The 26,779-nt window shown below is 43.7% G+C and overlaps 1 protein-coding gene across 6 annotated transcripts in view; it reads right to left on the bottom strand.

Annotated features, from left to right (window-relative positions):
• LOC129696443 (intermembrane lipid transfer protein VPS13B-like) overlaps positions 1 to 26,779 on the bottom strand; it is an 811,841-nt gene that overhangs the window by 36,896 nt on the left and 748,166 nt on the right. For all 6 annotated transcript variants that reach the window (XM_055634334.1, XM_055634333.1, XM_055634338.1 and 3 more), the window contains exons 44-50: positions 24,748 to 24,903; positions 22,754 to 23,020; positions 21,081 to 21,164; positions 11,504 to 11,679; positions 11,097 to 11,267; positions 9,320 to 9,530; positions 7,611 to 7,799 (exon numbers count right to left, since the gene is read on the bottom strand). In XM_055634334.1, coding sequence (XP_055490309.1) covers positions 7,611 to 7,799; positions 9,320 to 9,530; positions 11,097 to 11,267; positions 11,504 to 11,679; positions 21,081 to 21,164; positions 22,754 to 23,020; positions 24,748 to 24,903 — 1,254 coding nt within the window. The remainder of the gene's footprint in view (positions 1 to 7,610; positions 7,800 to 9,319; positions 9,531 to 11,096; positions 11,268 to 11,503; positions 11,680 to 21,080; positions 21,165 to 22,753; positions 23,021 to 24,747; positions 24,904 to 26,779) is intronic.

Below are 26,779 nucleotides of genomic sequence, written 5' to 3'. Positions count from 1 at the left end.
TATGTGTAAGGAGATCCAAGTTACAAGATAAAAGATACAAGATACATTTATTTGTCACATGTGCCAGTTGGCACAGTAAAATGTTATTACCGTACAGCCATACAATAAAAATAAAGAACACAACACACGATAGAGTTCAACATAAAACATCCCCACACAGCAGCATCAAAGTTTCCCACTGTGAGGAAGGCACCAAAGTCAGTCATCTTCCTCTAATCTTCCCCAATATTCACCCGTGGTCGGGGCCTCCCCGAGCCCTCCGCAGTCGCCGCTTCGGGCGGCCCGATGTTCAGGCCCGCTCGCCGGGGTGATGTGAATCCGACGTCGGGGCTGGGGGGACCTCCTCAGTGACCTGGACATCAGAGTCGGCCACCTCCTACCGGAGTCTGTGGCTCCAAAAGTCCGCAGGCTGCGCTGGGCGGAGATGCAACACTGGCGGCCTTCGGCAAAGGGCCCCAGGACTCCGCGATGACGGTCATCGCCGCCTGCGTTGGAAGCTCTCCCAAACTGCAGCTCCACGATGTTGGAGCAGCGGCCCAACGCTCCGGAGCTCCAAACGGCGATCCAGGTAGGCATCGCCCGCTCCGCGGTGAATCCATCGCTGCGCAGCCGCTGTTGTAGCTCTGGTCCGGTTCCCGGTCCCCGGCAGGAAAGGCCGCTCCGATCCAGGTGGTAGACCGACTCAGAGAAATAGTCGCGTCCCCGCTAGGAAGCGACTAGGAAACAGTTTCCCCCTTACCCTCTACCCCTCCCCCACATAGAAAAGTCAAAGATTCCCGCTAAAACAGACTTTAAACTAACTAACTTTAGAGTTTGTTGTAGCTACTTTTAATTATGGTTTACGGGCCTGTCCCACTTGGCCGTCATTTGCGCCTCATTTACGCGTCATATGTAAAATAGGTCGTCGCGTTGTGATGCACGGGTAACGTGTGGGTAGCGCGGGACGGGCGCATGGCTAACGCTTACGAATGTGATTTTTGGCCATCTTACTCAGAGTCCCCTTCCGCTGCGCAAGACAAGAGGATTTTTCCCATCGATTAAAAATAAAAGACTTATTAATGTTTAAAAAATGGTGATATTCTTTCTCCTATCAATCACGCCATGAAGGCCACACCCCTTCTTGTGGGAGGGGGGAGGGACTATAAAACCTGGAAGTGTGGGCATGGCTCAGTCTCTACAAGATGGGGGAGCGAGAGGTCAGGACTCTCTGTCTGAGCTGTGAATCAATTGAATATACTGAATGTCTACTCAACTGTGAGTGTGGTTTTTATGCAGTTTTTTTATATTGTTTTGTGGTGTTTTACGTGGTTTTATGGTGGTTTCACCCTGATCGAAATGGTATGAGTGCATTTGAATTTGGTGGCCTTGCACCCTGCTTGAAATGGTACGAGACTGCATTTGACTTTGGTGGCCTTACACCCTGCTTGAAATGGTATGAGTGCATTTGAATTTGGTGGCCTTGCACCCTGCTTTAAATGGTATGAGACTGCATTTGAATTTAGTGGCCTTGCACCTTGCTTGAAATGGTATTTCAAGTAATAGCCATGAGTCATCTGCCAGCCCACCAGCCGTGAGTGAGTGAGCTGCCATCACACCAGGCTTGAGTGACCAAGAATCCATTTGGCCCACAATGTCCATAGTAGCCCTCTGGAAACCAGTCCCTTCAGCCCACAACACCCATACTAGCGCTCCAGAAATCTCCCCCCCCCCTCCCCCCCACCCACCCACTGCCCACCAATATTGGAATTGGTGGAAAGGTGGAATATTGCATTGGGGGACCAGCCCTGCTGTGTGAACATGGGTCCACTTAGTCTAGTACATAACTAAAACTGTTCTTGTTATCTTCCGATTTGTGCGATCTTTCTATTTGTGCAAAAACTGTTCGCGATAGCGCTATGATTTTTCGCCAGTTCACTCACCATTCTACTGTACTGCAATTGCACCAAGTTTCGTTCCGATCAGTTGAATGTCGTAAGAGTTAGCCACTTCCTCCTACACCTCTCCTCTTCCCCCCAACCCAACACCCTTCCTCTACTCCCACCCCACACCCCTCTTCCCCCCACCACACGCCCCACTTCCCTCCCCTCCTGCATATGGTGGAGGGGGAGGGAGTGATCAGGGATGAGGGGAAATGAGCCGCGCCTGCGCAGTTAGGGGCTATGGGTGAGTGGTGAAATATTGCGTTGGGGGAAAGGGTGAGTGGTGGACTATTGTGTTTGGGAATGTGTTGCGGTGATGGACCAGGCCTCCCATTTGACTGGGACTCAACGGGTCCCACTTAATCTAGTATCCCTCTAAATCTATCCTATCCATGTACCTGTCTAAATGTTTCTTAAACGTTGTGGTAATACAAATCTCAACTACCTCCGCCGGCACCTCGTTCCATGCATCTATTAAGCCTTGTGTGAAAAAGTTGCTCTCAGGTTCCTACTAAATCTATCCCCCCCTCACCTTAAACCAATGTCCTCTGGTTCTCGATTCTCCTCCCTGGGTAAAAGACTCGGTGCATTCACCGTATCTATTCTAACATATGGGTGTGCATCAAAGAAAAATATTTCAAGTAGGCTTTCACCTTTCATTTCACAAACAATTCAGAAATTTTAGTGTTAAAATATCCTCTTGTTCATTAGTATCTTATATTTCTTAGAAAACTCATAAATTACTTAAAAGTTCATCAAGCTTCAGGCAAAACACATATGAAGACTCACATACAGGTTGTTATGTTGACAATCATAAACAAATTACATTATCAACAACTTGCAATTATCTTGTTTTTTTATTATCAAATAAGACCTGAAACTGAGGCAAGTTAGGAAATATTAGAAAATGTAAAGGAGTGTTTTAAAAGAGGAATGTAGAAAGGTAGGGAGGTTTAGGGAGGGAACTCTACAGTGTTGGGATAGGTATTAATGATACTGGTGAAAAAAGATGAAGCACTATCACTATCAAAATTAGAACAGGTATTCCTAGCAAGTATGTGCAATGGAGAAGCGTCATTGTTGAGGTAATTCATCATGATGCAAGCACTAATTCATATAAAGCAAACATTGATTTAATTAGAAACACGTCTAAAATCAACATCAAATAATTAAAAAAATAAATGACTAAAGGTGTAGACAGGGTAGTGTGGCTGTCCAAATGAGTAGGGACGTTGTCCCTTTGTCAACCCTACTTGCTGTGGGACAGAGTGGATGGAAGCAGTGTGCACCTCGCCCCCTCTCCTTCACGTCAGGGCTGCACCATGATGCTCGATGTCAATTTGTTTTAGTTTTTAGTTTGTGAGATGCAGCGTGGAAACAAGTCCGTGTCGACCAGCGATCCCCGTACAGGAGCACTATCCTGTATCCACACAATAGACACAATAGGTGCAGGAGTAGGCCATTCGGCCCTTCGAGCCAGCACCGCCATTCAATGGGATCATGACTGATCATCCCCAATCAGTACCTGGTTCCTGCCTTCTCCCCATATCCCCGGACACCCTACACACCAGGGACAATTTGCAATAGCCATTTAACCTACAAACCTGTACGTCTTTGGAGTGTGGGAGGAAACCAGAGCAGCTGGAGAAAACTGACAGTCACAAGGAGAATGTACAAACTCCATACAGACAGTACCCATGCTCATGATCGAACACGGGTTTACAGCACCAGAGACCCGGGTTCGATCTTGACCATGATCCTCTGCCCACTAAGTCTACACTGACCAACGATTCATTAGTCCGAAACTCCATGGACAATTTACAGAAGCAAGCAATTAGACAGGTACATCGATAGGAGAGGATTAGAGGGATTTGGGTCAAATGCAAGCAGGTGGGGCTAGTGTAGATGGGACATGTTGGCTGGTGTGGACAAGTTGGGCCAAAGTTTCCGCACTGTATGGCATGACTCTATGAGAATAGGTTAGTACGAGAGGGATTCAAGTTCAGGTAGTGGGCTGGATCCAGAAGGATTAACATAGAAACATTGTATTGTATTGTATTGTATATTGTATTGTATTGAATTGCATAGAAATTGTATTGCATAGAAAATAGCTGCAGATTCAATATGATCATGGCTAATCATCCAAAATCAGTACCCTGTTCCGGCTCCCCCCCCCCCCCCCCCCCCCCTTATACCTTGGATCTTGCATATACAACATCTGGAGCGTGGATCGCCTCAGCGCAGAGGGAGAACAAAGAGGGAAGAGACAGAGACTTTAAGATTTTGCCTTCCATCACAGTGAGGAGGTGTTTGGTGAACTCACTGTGGTGGATGTTAAATTTGTGTTGATTGTGTGTTTTCGTCATTTTTTATTACATGCATGACTCCAGGGAAACAAAATTTTAAAACAAATAAATAAATTCAATTCAATTCAATGATTCATTCTATGCAGAGTAAAATTATCCAACTTAGACCAAATAAAGAATGATTAGGCCATTTTCAATAGATGCAACAGGGAGGCTACAGGGTCCATTTACAGATATCATGAAACACTAAAGAAAAGATCATTTAAACAGCTCATGCAATTTTGGCTTTTTACTCAAGGGGGTGGACGTAGAGCTAGATTCATACAGATATCTGGCAAGTCCACAATCTGGAGCAAACACAAGCAATCTGGGAACCTCAGGAAGGATGTACGGGTCTTGATCAGATGATAGCACAGATTCTGCAGCAAGATACTGAATTAAAATACAAAAGACAGGCTTGCATGGACAGGGTTTTCTCTTTTGAAGTGTAAAACCTGATCAAATACTTAGAATAACTGCTGGCTCCAGTGGGAGTGTCCAGAATAAAGGGGAAAAAAATAGAAAAATACTTCAAAAGTTAGAGCCAGGGTATTTAGCAGAGGTATGAGGAATCACTTTGTTTTACCAATGGTTACAGAAATCTTAGAAATCTTAGAAATGGAATTAGAAAAATAAAGTCTGATTTAATGCATAAATCAGATAACATTTTCAAGTCAAATTCCGGTCGGATATGTAGAGTACCTTTAGGCAGTATCTTTAGAGGTGTAGATGAATTGAGAGACCTTGAGGTGCAAGTTCATAGCTTGCTGAAAGCGAGGATATATATGAAAAGTGTTAAATAAGGCATTTGTTATGGTTGCCTTCACAGGCTGAGGCATCGAGTACAAGAGTTGGGATGTCATGTTGAAGCTGAACATAACACTGGTGAGAAGCATTTGAAGGATAAACATCTAAGGTCACATTTCTGATATTACGGAAAGGATAGCAATAGAGAGAGTGCAAACGATATTTACCAGAATGCTGCTTGGAATGAAGGACTGTGGATGTAAAGAGAGATTTTAAAGAGGAAAGTGGCCCATGAAGGCCAAGATAAGACTCCATACTTTTAAGAACTAGGAATTCGAAGGGCACAAGATGGTGCCAGAAAGGTGGCTATTCTTCGTGTTCGATCCTGACTATGGGTGCTGTCTGTACGTTCTCCCTGTGACCGCATGAGATTTATCCAGGTTCTCTGATTTCCTCCAGCATTCCAAAGACGTGCAGGTTAATTGGCTTCTGTAAATTGTCCCTAGTGTGTAGGATAGAACTAGTGGATTGTTGGTCAGTGTGTACAAGGTGGGCAGAATGGCCTGTTTCCTTGCTGTACCTTTAAATGAACAAGTGCCTGCGCCTTTGCCTGAAATCCTGCCCCTGGAAAGGAAGATCCCGGCGAGCTGCAGCCGTATCTCAACAGCAGGCCCGGCTCGCCAGCCGTGGAACCAAGAACCCACCTGGAGTCGTCTGAGACTCGTCTCCTGCTCAACCCCGAAGTCCAGGAACTGGGGAGGAGAATAGAGGGAGTCTGCGACGGCGGATGCTGGACAAAAGCCCGTTTTCAAGATGACGGCGGACAGAGGAGAGGATCGGTGTCACCAGAACAATGGGACTTTAAGGCCAAGATAAGACTGCACTCTTTTAGAATTTTGAAACTTTGTGGGTGAAACGTGGCAACGATTTGTGTACTGTCTCGGTGAAGTCTATTACACTACAACCGTTGCACCTTTGTATTTATCTGATTGTTTTTATCTGTGGTATGATTTTACTGGATTGAATGCAAAACAAAGAATTTCGCTGTGCCTAAGTACATAGTTAGCGATAAAAACAATCATCATCATGATGAAAATGGACCAGACTTATCCAGTAATGGTTCACTCTTGAATAGGTGCCATTTCCCACTTATGATCTGCACATCTGACAATGTCATCAGCGTGCACACTGTGTATTTTTGACTTTCTAACAGGAACTGGGTCAAAAGATCATGAGTTGTGACTTTCACCGCCAGCTGACAACAAAACATGAAGTGCAACATCCAGGAAGTTGGGAACCAGATGCAAACTCAGCTGGGACTTAGCCTTACTCACACTAGCAGCTTAGTATGGACCGTTAAGTGCTGCCATTGTGCAGGCAGAGAGCACCTACGAACTACACAGCAGTTAGCATTAGGGTAAAAGAATTGTGCTTCCTTCGCATAGTAAACAAAAAGCATCAATCTGTCCCTCTCCCTTAGAGTTTGTACGTTCTCTGTGACCGCATGGATTTTCTCCAGGTGCTCCGGTTTCCTCCCTCATTCCAAAGACGTGCAGGCTTGAAGGTTAATTGGCATAGATAACATTGTAAATTGTCCCTAGTGTGTTGGATAGTATTAGTGGATGGGGTGATTTTTGGTCAGTAAGATCTCGATGGGCCGAAGGGCCTGTTTCCATGATGTATCATTTAATCAATCAAAGGTTGAAGCAGCTTACAGGAAAGTGTGTGCATATCAAGGAGAATAAGCTTTCATCTGACCACTGTGAAAAAAATGATACAAAGTGCTGGAGTAACGCGGTGGGTCAGGCATCATCTCTGAAGTACATGGATAGATGATGTTTTGGGTTGGTACCCTTCTTCAGACTGATTGTGGGGGTAGGGGGGTAAGAAAACTAGGGAACAGGAAGAGGCAGGACAAAGCATGGCAGATAACAGGTGAACACAGGCCAGAGGGGTTTTGATATGGAAATGGTTGGACAAAAGCCAGAGATTAAAACAGAAGATGTGGGACAAAAGTATTGAAGAGTTGCGAATTGTGAAGCTGGAGGAAGGAGTGTGGGTAGAAAGGTTCATGATGAACACGTGCGTGTCCAGTTTGGTATGGGGAAAAAGGGGGGCAGGGGTGGTTTGAGTTGTAAAAGGTTACCTAAAATTGGAGAATTCATTGTTCATAGCATTGGGCTGTTAGCTACCCAAGCGGAATATGAAACGTCTACATTCTGACTACTGCGGTTGTGAATACCATTCTGAATGGTCAATGGTGCTTTATTTGTCACCTATGCAACTGCACAGTTAAATTATTTTTGCATATATTACACATGTGAGCGTCGCCACGTTTTGGGCGCCATTATTCAAAGTCCAAAGTCTGGTCAGCCCGCACACTTGATGAACCGGAGCAATTCCCGCAAATCGAGGTCCCTCTCCTTTCCTTGCCCGGACATCTTTGTGTCCCGGGGGTGCCCCCTGCAGGTAAGCTGGAAGGCGCTGGAGGCATTACCCCGGTTCATCCTCCAACCAGCCCGAATGCAACTTTGCTGGGCTCTTTTCCAAAATGATCCAAGGGTGAAAGACAAAAAAAAAACAATTGTTTCAAACTGACCTTCTGATGATCTGGGAAAGCACCCAGTTTTACATCTGTGTCAGTGACCCCTTCTTCATCCAGCGTGATGATGGCACTACTGGGGTAATCCTGCCACTTGGGGGAAGTGATATCGTGCACCAGCCTGATTGCAGTGGATTTGTGTACAGTGTTGGTACTGGCCCAATAGATACCAATCTGAAAAGGATCCTGCAAACAATTGTTAAAACACATATTGTTATATGTCTCATGGCATCTGCAATGGATTTAGAAACAAGGAACTGCAGGTGCAGGTTTACGAAGAAAGACACAAAGTGCGGGAATAACTCAGCGGGTCAGGCCGCATCCCTGAAAAACATGGATAGGTGACATTCCGGGTCGGGACCCTTCTTAGATTGTAATACAGAGAACATTACAGCACAGGAACAGGCCCTTCGGCCCACAATGTCTGTGCTAAATATGATGCTAAGACCGTGCTCCATGCTAAGACTCGTCTGCCTGCACATAATCCATATTCCTCCATTCCCTGCATATCCATGTGCCTATCCAAAAGTCTCTTCAATGCCACTATCATATCTGTTTTCTCTTGGCAGAAGATTGCAGGGAGGCAATCTATATGATAGAAGTATATAAAATTATGAGAGGCATAGACAGTCAGAATGTTTTTTCCAGGGCGGAAATGTCAAAGACTAGAGTACATAGTTTAAAGGTGAAGGGTGCAAAGTTTAAAGGGTAAATGCACTTTTGAGAGTAGGGAAGATTCAAACAAGGGGACATGACTTGAGAATTAAGGGACTGAAGTTTAGGGGTAACATAAGGGGGAACTTCTTTACTCAGAGAGTGGTAGCTGTGTGGAATGAGCTTCCAGTGAAGGTGGTGGAGGCAGGTTCGATTTTATCATTTAAAAATAAATTGGATAGTTATATGGATGGGAAGGGAATGGAGGGTTATGGTCTGAGCGCAGGTATATGGGACTAGGGGAGATTATGTGTTCGGCACGGACTAGAAGGGTCGAGATGGCCTGTTTCCGTGCTGTAATTGTTATATGGTTATGCAGGGCAAGTTTTTTTTTCACAGGTTGCCTGGAACACATTGCCAGGGGTGGTGTTGGAGGCATATATGATAGTGGTGTTTGAGAGGCTTTTAGATAGACACGTTTAGATATACAGGGAATGGAGGGAAATGGACCATGAGCAGGCAGAGGAGATGGATTAATCTTGGCATCATGTTCGGCACAACTGTGGATTAAAAGGCCTGTTCCTCTGCTGGTCTTTTATGTTCTAATTCTAATGTGTATAGGACAAAGTAAAATGGTTCAGTCTGTCCTGAGCAGTGATACAATGGTGGAACACTAATATGGCACCTAGATCTTGGTTCCTAAAATCAAATTAATGTATGCCCAGTAAGACTGGGAAGCTTAATTGAAGTTGAATTGAATTGAAATTGCATTGAATTGAACTGCATTAATTTGTATTGAACTGAACTGAATTGAAAGATAAGACACGGAAACAAGTCCTTCGGCTCACTGAGTCCACATCAAACATTGATCAGCCATTCGCAGTAGTTCACACACTTTGAAACTTTCCTATCTGGGATTCAAATGATTAAACAGGTTGATTGAATAACACAAATGTAAATCACAAAGTCTCCCCAGAAATTAAAATCCTGTCTTTTGAAACTCTACTACTTCTTTTTCAACATAGTAAACAATGTGTCTTTAACCCATTTACCTTGAAGTTTGGCGGTACAATGATTTTCCCAGCTGGTACCTGCACCACGATCTTTTCACCTTCAAACAGCCAGAGGTCCCATTTGGACTGGTTGATGAACAAGGCCCAAGGTAGCAGTTCCACAAGAAGGGTGTTGAGGCAGGGCTTCCAGGCAGACAACTTAACCTGCATTGGACTATCCCACTGAGCAAGAGCCTCACTGCTGTGTTTGCTGTACATTAAAGAAACAGATTAGTTCTTCATTATCATTGCTGGCAGTTTTGTGCTTGAAACAAGTATTTAAGCTGTCATAATTCCTCATGTCAATAGTGTCAGATCCTTAAAAAAAAAATTTTTTTTTGTTTAAAAGTTGCCAGAAAATGTTTACACAAAGATTATCCCCAAATTCTTTTGTGATAACTCTACGATCTTCCTAGACATAGCTAAATTGACATCCATCTTCTGAACTGTGGATTAGCGCTGATACTCTGTTTTGATTCAGAACATTACAAAGTAAGTATGGAGATTGAATGTCTTAAACAAAACCGTGACAGACTTGCAAAGAACACGGCTGCTTTGTAGCCAAAGCATTATAAATGTATATATTTTATCTCCAATATAAATATTTTCTTGAATAAAGATGACACAGCAAGCACATTCAGAAACAAGTTCATACTGCTTAAATTCCAATTGCGTCCTTAAGAATTATTCTTAATCCGGTGAAAAAGTAAATAGTTTTATAAAAGAGGATACTAAAATAAATCTGATACATTATTATGTACGATGGCTCATATCTGGCAATAGCCATGAGCTTGAAACAAGAAACCTCAAATGCTGGTTTACCAAGAAAAGACACAAAATGCTGGAGTAACTCAGCGGGTCAGGCAGCTTCTCTGGGGAGCATGGACAGGTGACTTTTCTGTTCAAGACATTAAACTAGCATCTGCAGTTCTTTGTTTCAAACGTTTGAAAGGATATGGGCGAGGGGGAGGCAAATGGAACTAGTTTAGTCAGGCAACATGGTAGGAATGGCTTGATGGGCTGAAGGGCCTGTTTTTACAAAGGATGGAGATGTTCAACATTAGAGAGCATCGCTATAGAGTGAGACGGAGAAAGACTGAAGAAGGATCCCAACCTAAAACGTCATCTATCCATGCTTAGTTTAGTTTAGAGATACAGCGTGGAAACAGGACCTTTGGCCCACCGAGTCACGGCTGACCAGCGATCACCACACACTAACACAATCCTACACACTAGGGACAATTTGCAAATCTTTACCAAAGACAATTAACCTAACAAACCTGTACATCTTTGGAGCCTGGGAAGAAACCAGAGCACCGGGAGAAAACCCATGCAGTCACGGGGAGAACGTACAAACTATGTACAGACAGCACCTGTAGTCAGGATCAAACCTGGATCTCTGGTGCTGTAAGGCAGCAACTCCACTGCTGCGCCACTATGCCACCCCATTTCCTCTGCGGATGCTGCCTGACCCGCTGTGTTACTCCAGCATTTTGTGCCTTTCCAATAGCCATGAACTTACTGATTGAAGAAGATTTGGGCTACGTTATACGCAGAGTAACATACACTATAATTACATCCATTTGCAATAAATATTTAGCAGATAATGAACCCCTGGCAGCAAGTTTCAGGCTCTCACCACACTGTTTAATAAAAACTTGTCTCACATATCTCCTTTAAACCTTCCCCCTCTCATCTTAAGACCCGTTGTCTTTGACATTTCCACAGCTGATAACAAACCGGGCTGTACAGTAACTGAATGGTTGCTTGGCATTACCTGTCAGTTTCCTTTGTAATGTAAGGCCAGGCTAGGCGTGCATCAGTGTCCACTTTGTAGAACTCTGCAAGTAACTTGCTGGCTGAACGTTCCCTCTGCGGCCCCTGGGCGATTTGTTTAATAAGGGCTGTTGAAATCGGGACGGCACATTGGGATGCTTCATCTTCCTCTCTGTAAAAGAGGAGGAACAATTTCTGCATTTAACTGTGTTCCATTTCTTGCCCAGTTTTGACCAAGAAATTAGTCAAAGCGCATGAAACAGGCCCTTCGGCCCAACCTGCCATTGCCGACCAACATGCCCCATCTATACTAGTCCCAACTGTCTGCGTTTGGCCCATATCCCTCTAAACGTGTCCTATCCATGTACCTGTCTAAATGTTTCATATGGGACATAAGCAATAGTTTACCTTGCTTGAAACGTCAAATGGTGCACAAGTTCTGGTGCCACATTCAGAAGAGACTCGTCCTGTCCTTTGCCTTTGATGAGTTGGGGGTCTTTTAAACCCAAGCTTCGCCTCTCCACATGTAGAATAATGGCATCAGGGAGATGACTTCTCATCACAAAGAGAGGGCTGAAAACCACCTGCAAACAAAACACAAGGCACTTAGTAGTCTTTTGAGATATAATTAAATGATTGCATCAGCACAACCGTGGCCAAGATAAGAGCAAGATAAGAAAGACAATGTATTTTACTTCGGAGTCACGTGAGTGACTACGTGAAGAACCCCGCCAGGATGCATGCGTGTCATATCGCTACACGTATTGCAATGAGTCACAGCAGGGCCTTAGCGGCAGAATTTGAAAGCCAGGAACAGCAGGTAAGGAGACTCTGCGTTCTTTCCACTTACTTTATCACAGGTGGAGGCATGGACAGATCCCGGAAAAACAAGAAGGCTGCGAAAAAGCTGGCGGGGGAGAACCGCAGAGTTGCGGGCAACCAGCAGCGGCCAACGGCACACCAATCTCCCGTACTGGGAACAGGTGTGCCCGACTTCGCCCCTGCACTGTCCAAATCAACACCACAGCCGGGCGGTAAAGCAAAGCAAAAAAACTGACAGTCGTTGACTCCGATGAGTCCGACTTTGAACAGCCGCGAGCGGCCAGTGCCCGAGAGCATTGGAGCCGGTTGGAGCGGCTTGAGGAACAGGAGCAGCCGCGAGTGGCCAGTGCCCGAGAGCATTGGAGCCGGTTGGAGCGGCTGTTGGAAAAAATACTCCAAAGTGGCAGGCTCCGGGAGATGGAGACTAGTCACAGTGGGCAGCTAATAAGTCCTACAGCAGTACCTCTTGTAGGGCTGCACAGTGCTTCTCCCTCATCAGAGCGGAGTCAATTCTGGGCTGACCCTGAAGAGGAGTGTGCAGAACATACTCCTAGTGTGCATGAGGTGCAAGAAAACCTATTGGATATGGTGTCCCAGTTCATTCAACCTGACCAAACTGGCCAAAACCTGGAACCTAAAATAGCTGCAAGTATCGACTACATGTCATTCAATCAGCTACAAGGACAGGCATTATTGGACACCACAGCAAGACACTTACCACCAGGGAACTGCAAATAACTGAATGTTCCCAGTGTCAACCAGTGTATTTGGAAACATGTCGGAGCATCCATCAGAGCCAGGGACTTGAAACTACAGAAAGTTCTGAAAGTCCTAACAGCGGGAATTACGGCTTTCGCCCGCACAATAAACAAAAAAGACATGACACAAGATCACCAGGATGCACTGGCTTTATTTTGCAACTCCCAATACGAGTTAAATAGTATTAGGAAGAGTGCCATCCAACCGGCTTTAGACCCCAAATTTGCAGGCCTGTGCAAACCTGGAACCTCCAAACCACCAATATTACTATTTGGAGGTGACTTATCCAAACAGGTAAAAGAACTTGACGAAGAGGCTAAAACCCTGGGGCTCATTAAAGCAACGTCTAAAAACTACTTTGGCCAGAAACAGCACCCCTACGCACCCACCAGTCGGACAAGACAAACTGGTGAAAGCTCGAAGGCCAGGTACACTCAACATCGGTCTTTTTTAGGCCATGGCCCAGACCGACCTTCCTGGAAAATGTGCAAACCCTCAACACCGACCCAACTACAGACCCAGACACCAGCGCCTCAACGTCCAAGGAGGATACCGAAAAAGCAATAAACCTACCACTGGTAACCATGGAGGTAGGTGGGTCTGGTTCCTGACGAATTGAAGGGAGCATGGAGGTTGGTCGGAGATTACACTTCTATCTGGATGCATGGAATAAGTTAACTACCGACACTTATATTTTAAGCAGTATCCAGGGTTATACCATAGAATTTATACAAAAACATAACCCTCCAGTTCAGCATGTACCGAACCGAATGTTCGTGCTTACAGGCAAAGAAAAATCAAAAGCACACGCTGAACTACAGCGGCTTTATAAAAAAGGAGTAATTGAGAAAACCCAACACGAATCACAGGAATTCGTGTCCAATATCTTTATCAAAAACAAGAAAGATGGTGGTTGCTGCATCATCATAGATTTGACTAATTTGAATACTTTTGTACAATATATTCATTTCAAGATGGAAACCTTTGTTACTGCTAAGCAATTGATTACCAAAGGTTACTACATGGCAAGCATCGATTTAAAAGATGCTTACTATACAGTACCCATAAGAGGTGACCACAGATGTTATTTAAAATTCAACTGGATGGGTCAGCGTGGCAGTACAGGGCACTACCTAATGGTCTAACATCAGCCCCAGGCTGTTCACTAAAATTTTGAAACCAGCCCTAGCGTTTCTGCGGAAACAAAAACACATGGTAATGGCATATCTAGATGACATACATATTGTGGGCAAAACTTTGGAATTGGCTACACAAACGGTAACAGCCACAAAACAATTATTTGAAAAACTGGGGTTTATCATCCATCCAGTTAAATCTAAATTAACGCCTTCAACCACGATGGATTATCTGGGATTCACCATTAACTCAGTTCATATGTCAGTGACTTTGCCGAAAGAAAAGGTTACAGCCTTAATAGAGGCTTACAGCAACATCATTGACATCACTAAACCATCCATCAGACTGGTAGCAAGAATAATTGGCAAAATAGTGGCTGCGTTTCCAGCCACACAATTCGGACCTTTACATTATCAAAATTTACAGAGGGCTAAAATACGAGCACTCAAAAATTAAACGTGGTCATTTTGACAGACCAATGAAGCTACCAACAGAGGAGGGAGATGGAATGCACAGGAGGCATCATTATTACAAACACTGGGCATAAACTACCTGGAAATGTTTGGTGCATTCCATGGCCTTAAGTCATATTGTTCTGGGTTATATCACCAGCATGTTAGACTACAATTTGACAACACCACCGTGGTAGCATATATCAACCATATGGGTGGAAACAAATCGACATCATGTGACAATCTGGCCAACACAGTTTGGCAATGGTGTATCCAGAGAGATATTTGGATATCAGCTACCTACTTACCAGGTAAATTAAATTTAGTGGCAGATACCAGGTCACGCAAATTCAATGAAAACACCGAATGGATGTTGGATAAAAATGTATTTGCTGAAATTACAGCACAGTATGGAACACCAGATATCGATCTATTCTCATCCAGGCTCAATCACCAGTTATCGAACTATGTTTCATGGGAACCAGACCCTGGGGCAGCGGCAACAGATGCATTTTCGCTGCATTGGGGGAAATTGTTTATTTATGCATTCCCTCCTTTCTGCCTCATCAGTCGGGTATTAAGGAAAATACAGCAAGACTCTGCGTCTGGTATTTTGATAGTACCCGATTGGCCTACTCAACCATGGTTCCCGGTGATACTCAACATGGTATTAGAACCATGCATCACCATCCATCATAGACCTAATTTACTGGTTCATCCCGTAACAAGGGAAAGTCACCCATGTCATAATTATATAAACCTATTAATTTGTAGAGTTTGAAAGCACCTCTACTACACCTGGGACTGACGGACCGAACAGTGGATATTATTTCAATGGCCCACAGACAGTCCACCAAAAAACAGTGCTTGGTGTACATCAAGAAATGGGAAATGTACTGTCACAACAATAACATCACCCTCAGATCTATGAACATCCCGTCTGTTCTGGAATTCCTGGCAAGCCTCCATTACGATGAGGGACTCAGTTATAGTGCCATCAACTGCGCCAGAAGTGCTCTGTCAACATACCTGTGGCAAAGAACAGAGCGGCATTCTGTTGGGACACACCCCCTGGTAACTAAACTCATGAGGGGCATTTTTAATGTTAATCCCCCAAGAACCAGGTACTCCCAAATATGGGATGTGAGCATTGTACTGACCATGTTAAGAAACTGGTCTCCAGCTACAGCTCTGTCCCTACAGAAACTGACTATGAAAACAGTCATGCCGATGGCCTTGGTCACGGCACAAAGGGTCCAGTCGCTACAGAAACTAAGGCTGGACAACATGACTACTTCATCTGGAAATTTAACTTTTCACATCAATGAATTAGTCAAACAGAACAGACAGGGGTCAGCAGGCCTAAAAATAGAATCCAGGGCCTACCCGACAGATGATCGACTCTGTATTGTAACACACTTGCTATTATATATGGAGTATACTAAGATCATCAGAGGCAAAGAAATGGCACTTTTAATCAGCTACATACAGCCACACAAAAAAGTGACAGTCCAGACCATCTCGAGATGGCTAAAACAGGTCCTAATAAAGGCTGGAGTAGACACTAACATTTTAAAATCTCACTCCACCAGGGCTGCAGCTACATCGGCAGCTATGAAGTTGGATGTTCCTATGGACCAAATCCTCAAGACAGCAGGATGGTCAATGGAGAAAACTTTCTAACGATTTATAACAAACCAGTAATTGAACCTGGAACATTTGCAGAAACAATTTTAAGTTCTGTAATATAATTTTACCCCATAAATAGTGGCTATAATTTGGTGTTAATAAATTTATCGTTGTTTTTTCAATATCGTATTGATGTCTAATGATCTTAACACTATTCTCCCCATAATCAAGGCAGATGTGATGCATGGACTCGTTTCCACGGCATGGAATCACAGAGCTTTAAAATCTTCACGTAGTCACTCACGTGACTCCGAAGTAATATAGTAAGATTAAACGAGAACTTACCAGTTCGAAGTTTGATCGTTATTTTATGAGGAGTAATGTTGAGGGAATACGCGCCCTCCGCTCCCACCCTTGATCATATACACAACTGGTATCTTCTTCTCTAATCTTACTATGTTTAGTCATTACAGTTATCTGTGATTTCACACTGCTGATTTGAAGAATGACACGCATGCGTCCTGGCGGGGTTCTTCACGTATTCCCTCAACGTTACTCCTCATAAAATAACGATCAAACTTCGAACTGGTAAGTTCTCGTTTAATCTTATTATTTTGTGTAGTTTTGAGATACAGCACAATGCAGACCCTTCGGCCCACCGAGTCCACGCTGACCACGATCCCAGTAAATTAGCACTATCGCACACAATAGCGACAATTTTTAATGAAGCCAATTAACCTACAAAGCTGTACGTCTTTGGACATCTTAATCACGTCTAAGCAGAAATGTTGCTGAATATGTTTAGAGATACAGCATGCAAGCAGGCCCATTGGCCCACCATCCATGACGACCATCGATCACCCGTTCTCACTAGTTTTATGTTACCCCACTTTCTCATCCACTCCCTACACACCAGGGGCAATGTGCAGAGGGCAATGAACCTACACATGCGCATGTCTTTGGGATGTGGGAGGAAACCGGGGCATCCGGTGGAATCCCGCATGGTTACGGGGAGAACGTACAAACTCCACACACAGATAGCATCCGAGGTCAGGATTAAACCCGGGTCTCAGGCACTGTAAGGCAGTAACTCTACCATATGTTGAGGCAGCAATTCTACCAAATAACATATGGTGATTCTTTTGGGCGGCCGATACAAGCTTAATGGCTTAATGACCCAAACAGCTTAATGACCCAAACAGCTTTTTAGGATTATTAAAACAAATTGACATTGAGTCAAATAGGAGATATCAAGATGGATTACTAAAAGCAACAAACAATCTGCAGGAGGAACTCAGTGGGTTAGGTAGCATCTGCGGAGGGAATGGACAACCTGATATACCTCTGTGACAATTTTTGGTAAGCAGTGAACTTGCACTACAAGGTTCCTCTGCACGTCAATACTCCTGAAGACAATGCCATTTACTGTTAACATTTGACATTCCAGATGATTGTCTCATACTTGTCAGGATTGAATTCCATATGCTACTGTCCTGCCCAACTTTCCAATTGATCCAGATTATTCAGTATCCTTTCAGTTAACCTCCTCACCACAATATCACCATGTTATTTGGATGCATTTTATGAACTAGATTGGCAGGGGGGTGGGATCACGAACAGGACAGAGGCATGTGAGAGGCTAGAAGTTGGTATGGAGGATGGTGAGGGAAAGGCATAGAATAAGCAGGTGAAAGGCGGAGAGCGAGGAAGGAGGGCTGGTTTAAACTGCACGTATTTTAATGCAACAGGCCTGACGGGTAAGGCAGATGAGCTGAGGGCATGGATAGATACGAGGGACTGGGACGTTGTAGCTGTGACTGAAACCTGGTTAAGGGAGGGGCAGGATTGGCAGCTCAATGTTCCGGGGTACAGGAGCTTCAGGAGTGACAGGCGTGAGGGAAAAAGAGGAGGTGGGGGGGATGCATTGTTGGTTAAGGAGGATATCACGGCAGAGGTCAGAGGTGACATTACGGACAGTTCGTCTAGTGAGGCTATATGGGTGGAGCTGAGGAACAAGAAAGGGAAGATCACCTTGTTGGAGATGTACTACAGGCCCCCCAATATTCAATGGGAATTAGAAGAACAAATATGTCAGGAGATTGCAGACAGCTGCAGGTCAAATAAGGTTGTTATAGTAGGGGATTTTAACTTTCCCAATATAGACTGGGAAATATCATAGTGTGAAGGTTTTAAATGGGTGTAATTCATCAAAAGTGTTCAGAAGAGTTTTCTTAAGCAGTATGTAGAGGCCCCGGCACGTGAGAGGTCAACGCTGGTTCTAGTTTGGGAAATGGGGAAGGGCAAGTTAATGAAATGTTTGTGGAGGAGCCTTTTGGGACCAGTGATGACAGTTCGATTAGGTTTAAGATAGTTATGGATAAGGACGGAGAGGGTCCACGTGTTAAAATGCTCAACTGGGGTAAGGCCAACTTTGAGGCTATGAGAGAAGGTCTTGCTCAGGCTGACTGGAGGTTATTTGAAAGGAAAGGAACATCAGCGAAGTGGAATGTTTTTAAAAGTGTGCTGACAAAAGCTCAGCATATGTACGTCCCCATTAGAACGAAGGGCAAAGCAGGCAGACGTAAGGAAGCTTGGCTGACGAGGGAAATTGAGGCATTGGTCAAAAACAAGAAGGATGCATGGGACAGGTATAGGTAGCTGTGATCAAGTGCATCCCTGGAGGAGTTTTGGAAACTAAGGAATAAACTGAAAAAGGAGATCAAAAGGGCAAAAAGGGGCCAGGTAATAGCTCTGGCGGGTAGCATTAAGGACAATCCCAAAATATTTTATAAATACATAAGGGGGGAAAAGGGCAACCAGAGAGAAAGTGGGACCTCTCAGGAATCAAAGTGGTCACCTCTGTGTGGAGACACAGGAGATGTGCAAGGTCCTCAATGAGTACTTTACCTCTGTAGTTACCGAGGAGAAAGACAGGTCCTATAGGTAGCAATGTTACAAAATTTTGAGATTTTAAAAATCAAGTCTGCAATTTATCCCATCAGATAAAGCATAACAATAAGTTTAATTTGACACCAAATTCACATTCATATCTCAAGTATTAAAAAAGTTATGGCCATTTTCATACTCGGAAATTAGCATCTTGTTCCCTATTGATTTTCAATGGACATTACAAAAAAGCTGTGATCTTGGATAATCAAAAGCCCATTTCTTAAGGAAAGATTAACATTTTTAAATAGCCTAAGTGTCCAAAGATTATTCACAAATAATTCACAATATAACATGATTTTTATATCTAATTTACATTAATTTATAGGCCAAATGGAAGGAATTTAGTGTTCAATTGCTGTAAATAAATGCCCATTTAAATCGGCTTTCTAGTGGGTTTATGTGAACGCGCTGGTTTAGAACGTTGACATAGCGCTGGATTAGTGCCCCCAAATGCCGAGAAAAATACTGCGGGATATAAAAAGCCCAAAATGAACTACTCGCTATAGATAACTTGATATATAGGGTTATATATATGCCCCATTTAATGTAAAAATAAGGTACATACCTTTAATTGTTTGCTTTATAAAACCCTGGGGCTGCGAGAGGTTGCGGAATGAAACAGTAATTTTAAACTATTATAACTATATTATCGAGGCCTATAAAACTAATAATACCTTTTGCGACCGGGTCTTGCAGCGATTTTTCGTTAATGATTTACTAGGCTGAACATGTGCGATTAGTACAGCCTAGTAAAAATCGCGTTTTAAACCCGCCCCCTCCAAACAGCGCCAAAATCGCGGACCTGGCTGTGGGCAGATTCCCAATGGCGATTCAGGTAGGTTTTGTAACATACCTACTATAGGTCCTACAAGGAACTTGGGGCAGCCAATGGAAGTGTTTTGAGAGCAGTCAGTGTTACCGTTGAAGAAGTACTGGTGCTATCATGTATGAAGAGAGACAAATCTCCAGGGCCTGATCAGATATATCCAAGGATGTTGCGGGAAACTAGAGAGGAAATTGCGGGAGCGCTGGTTGAAATTTCCGAGTCGTCCTTAAATACAGGAGGCAAATGTTGTGCTTCTTTTTCAAGAAGGGCTGCAGGGAAAATGCTGGGAACTACTGTATAGGCCGGTGAGCTTAACATCTGTAGTTGGAAATTTACTAGAGAGTATTCTGAGGGATAGGTTATACAGGCATTTGGACGGGCAAGGGCTGGTTTGGGATAGTCAGCATGGTTTTGTACAAGGGAGGTCATGTCTCACAAATTTGATTGAGTTTTTTGATGACGTGACCAAAAAGATCGATGAGAGCAGAGCTGTAGATGTTGTGTACATGGATTTTAGTAAGGCATTCGACAAGGTTCCGCATGGTAGGCTGCTCTGGAAGGTTAGATCACATGGATCCAAGGAGAGATAGCTGAATAGATAGCAAATTAGTTCCATGGAAGGAAGCAGAGGGTGATGGTGGAAGGTTGCTTCTCGGACTGGAGGCCTGTGACTAGCGGTGTGCCCGTTACTGTTTGCCATCTACATCAATTATCTTGATGAGAACATACAGGGCAAGATTAGCAAGTTTGTAGATGATACAAAAGTGAGTGGTTCCTCATTCTCCAAATTTCATGAGAAAATAATCCAAGTCTTGGTTTAGTTTAGTTTAGAGATAGAGTGGGGAAACAGGCCCTTCGGCCCACTGAGTCCACACCAACCAGGGATCAGCTCGTAAACTCGCACTATCCTACACACTAGGGACTAATTACAATTTTTACTGGCCAATTAACCTATTGACCTGTATGTTTTTGGAGTGTGGGTGGAGCACTCGGAAAAAATGAACGTAGTCACTGGGAGAACATTAAAACCCAAACAGACAGCATCTGTAGACAGGATCAAACCCGGGTGTCTGGCGCTGTGAAGCAGCAACTCTACCGCTATGCCACCGTGCCACCTAGTCAATCCAACCTCTCCCTGTAGCTGCAACCCTCTAGTCCACACAGCATTCTGGTAAACATCCTTTACACCTATCCATAGCCTTCCCATCCTTCCTGTAATGGGGCGACCAGAACAGCACACTATATTCCAAATGCGGCCTAACCAAAGTCCTATACAGCTGCATCATAACTACTTCTGTTATTTCTGCTGATATTAATGCTCTCTGAGTGGTTGCAATAAAACTATTATTATTTAGTTAGAAAGCAACATAAGCAGTGTTTTGAAATACTGAGTGAAGAATAGCATACTCACCATTCTCTGCTGTACAGGTGAGTCTGCATCCAACTTCAGCAAAGAACACCACACATGTAAAACAGAGCCGTCTGAATCTGGGACCTGCATGAATCCAGAATAATAAAAGGAGATAATCATGGGAGGGAAGACATTAATGATAATTCGCTCCACATTCAGTACTTGGTGTTCATGAGAACTAATTTTGCATGTTTCTGAGACAGGTTGAAATCAAATCCTGTGCTATTAATCTTGATTAGTGCCTTATGAACCGTTTGTACTGGTGAAAGTGCACCATATGTTATTCTAACATAATATGAAAAGTAAAATAGATATGATATCTATGTATCTGTGGTTAATGGCAGGAATGGTGCTGGGACATTGTTGTTTGTCATAGATATAAATTACTGGGATGGGAATGTAGATGGACTGAGCGTGGAGGGTTTATGGAATGAGCTGCCAGTGGAGGTAGTTGAGGCAGGTGCTATAACAGAATTTAAAATACATTTGGACAGGTACCTGAATTACATCGATTTGGTACCTCACTACACAAAGCCCATCCAGAGAAGGAGGTCGGTGGCTTCATGTTTATTGACGGACTGAAAGATGTAGCAGGGAAACAGGCCCTTCTGGCACTGAGTCCACACCGACCTTCAATCACAAGTTCTATGTTATTCTGCTTTCCCGTCCATTCCCTACACATCAGGGGGGATTTACAGAGACCAAATTAACCAACAAACCATGTAAGTATTTGGGATGTGAGAGTAAACATCACAGAGGCATGTCATGTCAGAGGCACCCGGAAGATATCCACACGGGTCACAGGGAGAATGTGCAAACTCCACACAGACAGCATCCAGGATCAGGCTCGAAACCGGGTCCCTGGCGCCGCGAGGAAGCAGCTCTACCAGGTGTGCGTCCAGAGTTGCAGTCAGAATATTTTTAATATTTAACAATCATAATATAAGCTTTAATGTTGTAATGTTAAAAAGTGTAGTAAACGCGCTTGAAATTTCAGGAATTAGCTTGACACTGTGTATGCAGAAAACACCTTGTTCATTCCTCTCTTCCATCTGGTTAAAATAAGCAAGGAACTCCAAGCTATCTGTTCACAGCTCTGCTAAAGTGAAATACTGGAGGGCTGGAGAACTCAGTGGGTCAGGCAGCACCTCGGGGGTAAAGGAATAGGTGACGTTTCGGGTCGAGACCCTTCTTCAGACTGAAAGTAGGGGATGGTGGGGAAAGCGAAGAAGTCTTTCTCACCTCAAGCTCTTTACCTCCCCCACCACCAACCTCAATTTTCAGTCTGAAGAAGGGTCCAGACCCGAAAGGTTACCAATAAGTTGTTAAGAAATCAGCCACAGGATAATCGTGGCTTTAGTGGTTAAATAGCCTCCTTTTGATTAAATAGCCTCCGATTTATTTCCAGCAATCTGTTTATCATAAGTAAAGACATAGAGTGCTGGAATAACTCAGCAGGTAATGCAGCATCTCTAGAGAACATGGATAGATGACGTTTTGGGTCAGGACCCTTCTTCAGACTGCAACAGGGTCTGAAGGAAGAAAGGTCCCGACCTGAAACATCACCTATCCATGTTCTCCAGAGATGCTATCTGACCTGCTGAGTTACTCGAGCAACTTGTTGTCTTTTTTTGCAGTTGCAGTTCCTGGTATCTCCTGTTTATTGTAAATACCTGAATGACGGTGCTGTCTTCTGACTGAAGGGATTCTGGACATACATCTGCTGACCACCCCACATCATCTCCTTTGACCTTGATATACAACTGAGTGAACTCTGTGTTCTCAAGAACAAAAGATGGTATCTTCTGATTTGGCGGCAAGGTGCTGAAATGTTCTTTGATCGACACTTGCCCATCTTGCCCACTGCAACACTGCACCACCTTCAGCTCTATGTCTTGGTTCAAGTAGCTGCAAATGGCTTGCCTTCCACAGATTATTATCTGAAAGACAGAAGTATCAAACAACAGTCAGTGGTTTGAGAAGAAAATCACAGAATAATTAGAAAAAAATATCCTAAATGCTTCACACTAATTCTGAAAAATATATTGTGTAAGAACGTTTAGTCGTAATCCTCCAAGATTACTTCATAATTTCACAGGATTGTTTGACGGTGCCAAAGTAGAGATGGTTGAAAGCTTTAAGTTACTTAGGAGTAAATATCACCAGCAACTTGCCCTACACCACCCATATTGAAGCAATGGCCAAGAAAGCACACCAATGCCTCTACTTCCTTAGAAGGCTTAGGAAGTTTGCCATGTCCAAAAAACTCTCACCAGCTTTTAGAGATGCGTCGTAAAAAGCATTTTATCAGGATGCATCACAGCATGGTTTGGGGAATGTTTCATCCAAGATCGCAATAAATTGCAGAGAATTGTGGACGCAGCCCAAGCCATCACACAAATCAAACTCCCTTCCATTGACTCCATTTACTCCATGCTGCCTCGGCAAGGCCACCAGCATAATCAAGGACGAGTCTCACCCTAGCCATTCCCTCTTCTCCCCTCTACCATCAGGCAAGAGGTACAGAAGTGTGCAAACACACACACCACCAGATTCAGGGACATTTTCTTCCCAGCTGTTATCAGGCAACTGAACCATCCTATCAACAACTAGAGAGCAGTCCTGAGCTACCATCGACACCATTGAAAACCCTTGGACTATCTTCAATCAGACTTTACTGGACTTCACCTTGCACTAACCGTTATTCCCTTTATCCTGTATCTGTACATAGTGGATGGTTCAATTGTATCATGTAGTCTTTCCGCTGACTGGTTTGCACGCAACAAAGGCTTTTCACTGTATCTCGGTACACTTAAGAATAAACTAAACAAAACAATTATGCAAGACAAACCTATGTTTATGGAAGGACCATGAAGAGCATTGAAGTACAGAGGAATCTTGGGGTGCAAGTCTATAGCTTCCTGAAAATGGCAATATAAATGGTAAAGAAGCTGTACGGCATGCTCAACGTCATTGATCAGGGATTGATCAGGGTTTTGAGTACATACGTTGGCTAGTTGTGTTGCTACTGTTTAACATTTTCTCTGGAACGTCAGAGGTTGAGGAGAGACTTGGTAGAAATATATAAAGTTACAGGAGGCATAGATAGGGTAGAGAGTCAGAACCTTTCTTCCAGGGTGGAGGTTTTATGTGGGTTATGTGCAGGTAGATAAGTGATGGTCTTGGCATCATGTTTGGCACAGACATTGTGGGCTGAGAGGCCAGTTCTTGTGCTGTACTGCTCTGCTTTCAAATTCATGCAGGATTTTGAATACGGGAAAAGAAGCAACTTAAAAGACTTTAGATTTCAGGATTACGACTGGACAAATGAAGAAATTGGAAAGCATAGATCACAAAGAAAGTTAATAAACCATGTAATGAGTACAACATTGTACTAACTCCTGCGTTAATATAAAATTGGTCTGCTTTGATGCAATCATCCATCTCTCTCAAAAGGCCCAAATTGTCTTATAAAAAAAAAATCACTCATCTTTCCCATCTTTAAATATCCAGCCGCAGTGTTTAAAGGCGGCTCTTTAAAACAGAGGAAAATAGAAAACATATTGAATGACCACAAAATTGAAAAAAAAATTCTTCTGTATTTAGGGTTATAATTTTTTTTTTTAAAGGGCTGTTCCTTATTGGCAACCACATGAAAGAAACTTACTTGTTTTTGCACACTGTTAAGTGGCAGCACTTTGATGATCAGTGATGCTGTTCTTCCCTTGTACTGAATGCTTCGAACAAATGTGCCTATGTTGTCCACGGTGAATGGCTCGGACCAGCGCCAGATTCCCCAGCCCTCGATACAGATGTGCAGCAGCTGCACAGAACAATGAACATGTTTGTATTGACAAATGGTCCGAAATAAAACAGTGCAAACCACAACGTTTTATAACAGTTACAATTTTATCCAGAATTATTTGCTGCCATCTAGTTATAGGATGGAAGCATGCATACAATTAGCAAGCCACGTTTTCTTTTGGAACTGCTCAATTTAAGAAGTAGAATCATCTTTGACTTACCTGCCACAGCTTGCAGTGTCTTCACTTCAATTCATATATCGCTTAATTTCAAAATCAAGAGACAAGAAGGAAGTCAACTAATAGATGCTCAGCAGGGATGGGGGTCGCCGAGAACGAAGAAGGACCGGGCGATGGAGGGGTGGGGGAGCTGCGAACAAAGAGGGACTTGGCAGGGGGGAGTCGAAAATGGACCAACCAACATGACTCTAATGGGTGGTACACAAAAAAGCTGGAGAAACTCAGCGGGTGCAGCAGCATCTATGGAGCGAAGGAAATAGGCAACGTTTCGGGCCGAAACCCAGGGTTCCGGGCCGAAACGTTGTCTATTTCCTTCGCTCCATAGATGCTGCTGCACCCGCTGAGTTTCTCCAGCTTTTTTGTGTACCTTCGATTTTCCGGCATCTGCAGTTCCTTCATAAAAATTAAATGAATCTAATAGGTACTTTGTAGGCACCAGAAACGTGGCGACTCTTTGTGTACTTTGTGTATTGTATGCAAAAACAAATAATTTTACTGTACCTAGGTACATGTGACAATGAGGTATCATTGATTGTTTAATTGTCATATGTACCAACAACAGAACAGTGAAATTCTTAATTGCATCAGCATAACAGGCTGGTAATGGAATACATTCCTGTAAATGGTATGATCAAGTGTTTAATTGTCATCTATATAATTAAATGTCTCATCTTGACCACTTCCTGTCTGCACTGTATATTGATTTTAGAAAAAACGCTACCCTGTATCGCTGTGATATTTGGCGATCTTACTTACAGTCCCCCTTCACTGAGCCAGCCCCGAGGATTTTTCCCATCAATGAAAAATTAAAAAAAGTTATGAGTGATTAAAAGCCCCTTGAGATCAACTGATTGGTCCTCTCGCCATCCGGGGGGGGGAGGGCTATAAAACCCCAGATGCCTGGATGTGAGTCAATCACTCTGCAAGATCGCGAGGGAGAGGCCATGACTGTCATTCTAAGCTGTGAATCAACTGAACTGTGAGTCTGCAATGTACTTGCAGTAAATGATTTGTTAGCCCTCAACGACAATGCCATGAGTTGTTTGGCCTGCTGCCCTGTCTGTGCTTGAAACTGCAATGCTTTATTAGGTCCGACTGTGTTTGGAAGGAATAAATACTTTATTATGTCCGACTGTGTTTGAAAGGAATAAATGCGTTATTAGGCCCAACTGTGTTTGGAAGGAATAAAGAGATTATTGGGTCCGACTGTGTTTGGAAGGAATAAATGCTTTATTAGGTCCGATTGTGTTTGGAAGGAATAAATGCTTTATTAGTTCCGACTGTGTTTAGTCCATAAGTCCCGCTCATTTCGTGACTTCCGCTTAGTGGACAGGTAGCACTGATTGCGTAATTTTTGGTGAGTGCAGAGGTCGCACTGATTGCGTAATTTTGCTAAGTGCAGAGGTCACGCTGATTGTGGAAGTGCCGCTGACTGCGGGAGCCCCACAGTGGAGAGGTCGCGCTCAGCCGTGTGAGTAGATTCAAGAAAGTTTACTGTCATATATGTGTGTCAGTGAGTGTGAGTGTCTGTGTATGTGATTGGGTGTGTGAGTGTGTGTGTGTGAGTGTATGTGTGTGAGTGTGTGTGTGTGTTTATGTGTCTGTGTGAGTGAGTCTGTGTGTGTGTGTGTGTGTGTGTGTGTGAGTATATGTGTG

Source organism: Leucoraja erinacea, chromosome 4 (assembly GCF_028641065.1).
Source record: "Leucoraja erinacea ecotype New England chromosome 4, Leri_hhj_1, whole genome shotgun sequence".
Taxonomy (NCBI): Eukaryota; Metazoa; Chordata; class Chondrichthyes; order Rajiformes; family Rajidae; genus Leucoraja; species Leucoraja erinaceus.
The sequence above is the reverse complement of the archived record's forward strand: the minus strand, read 5'-3'. Positions and strand labels throughout refer to the sequence as shown.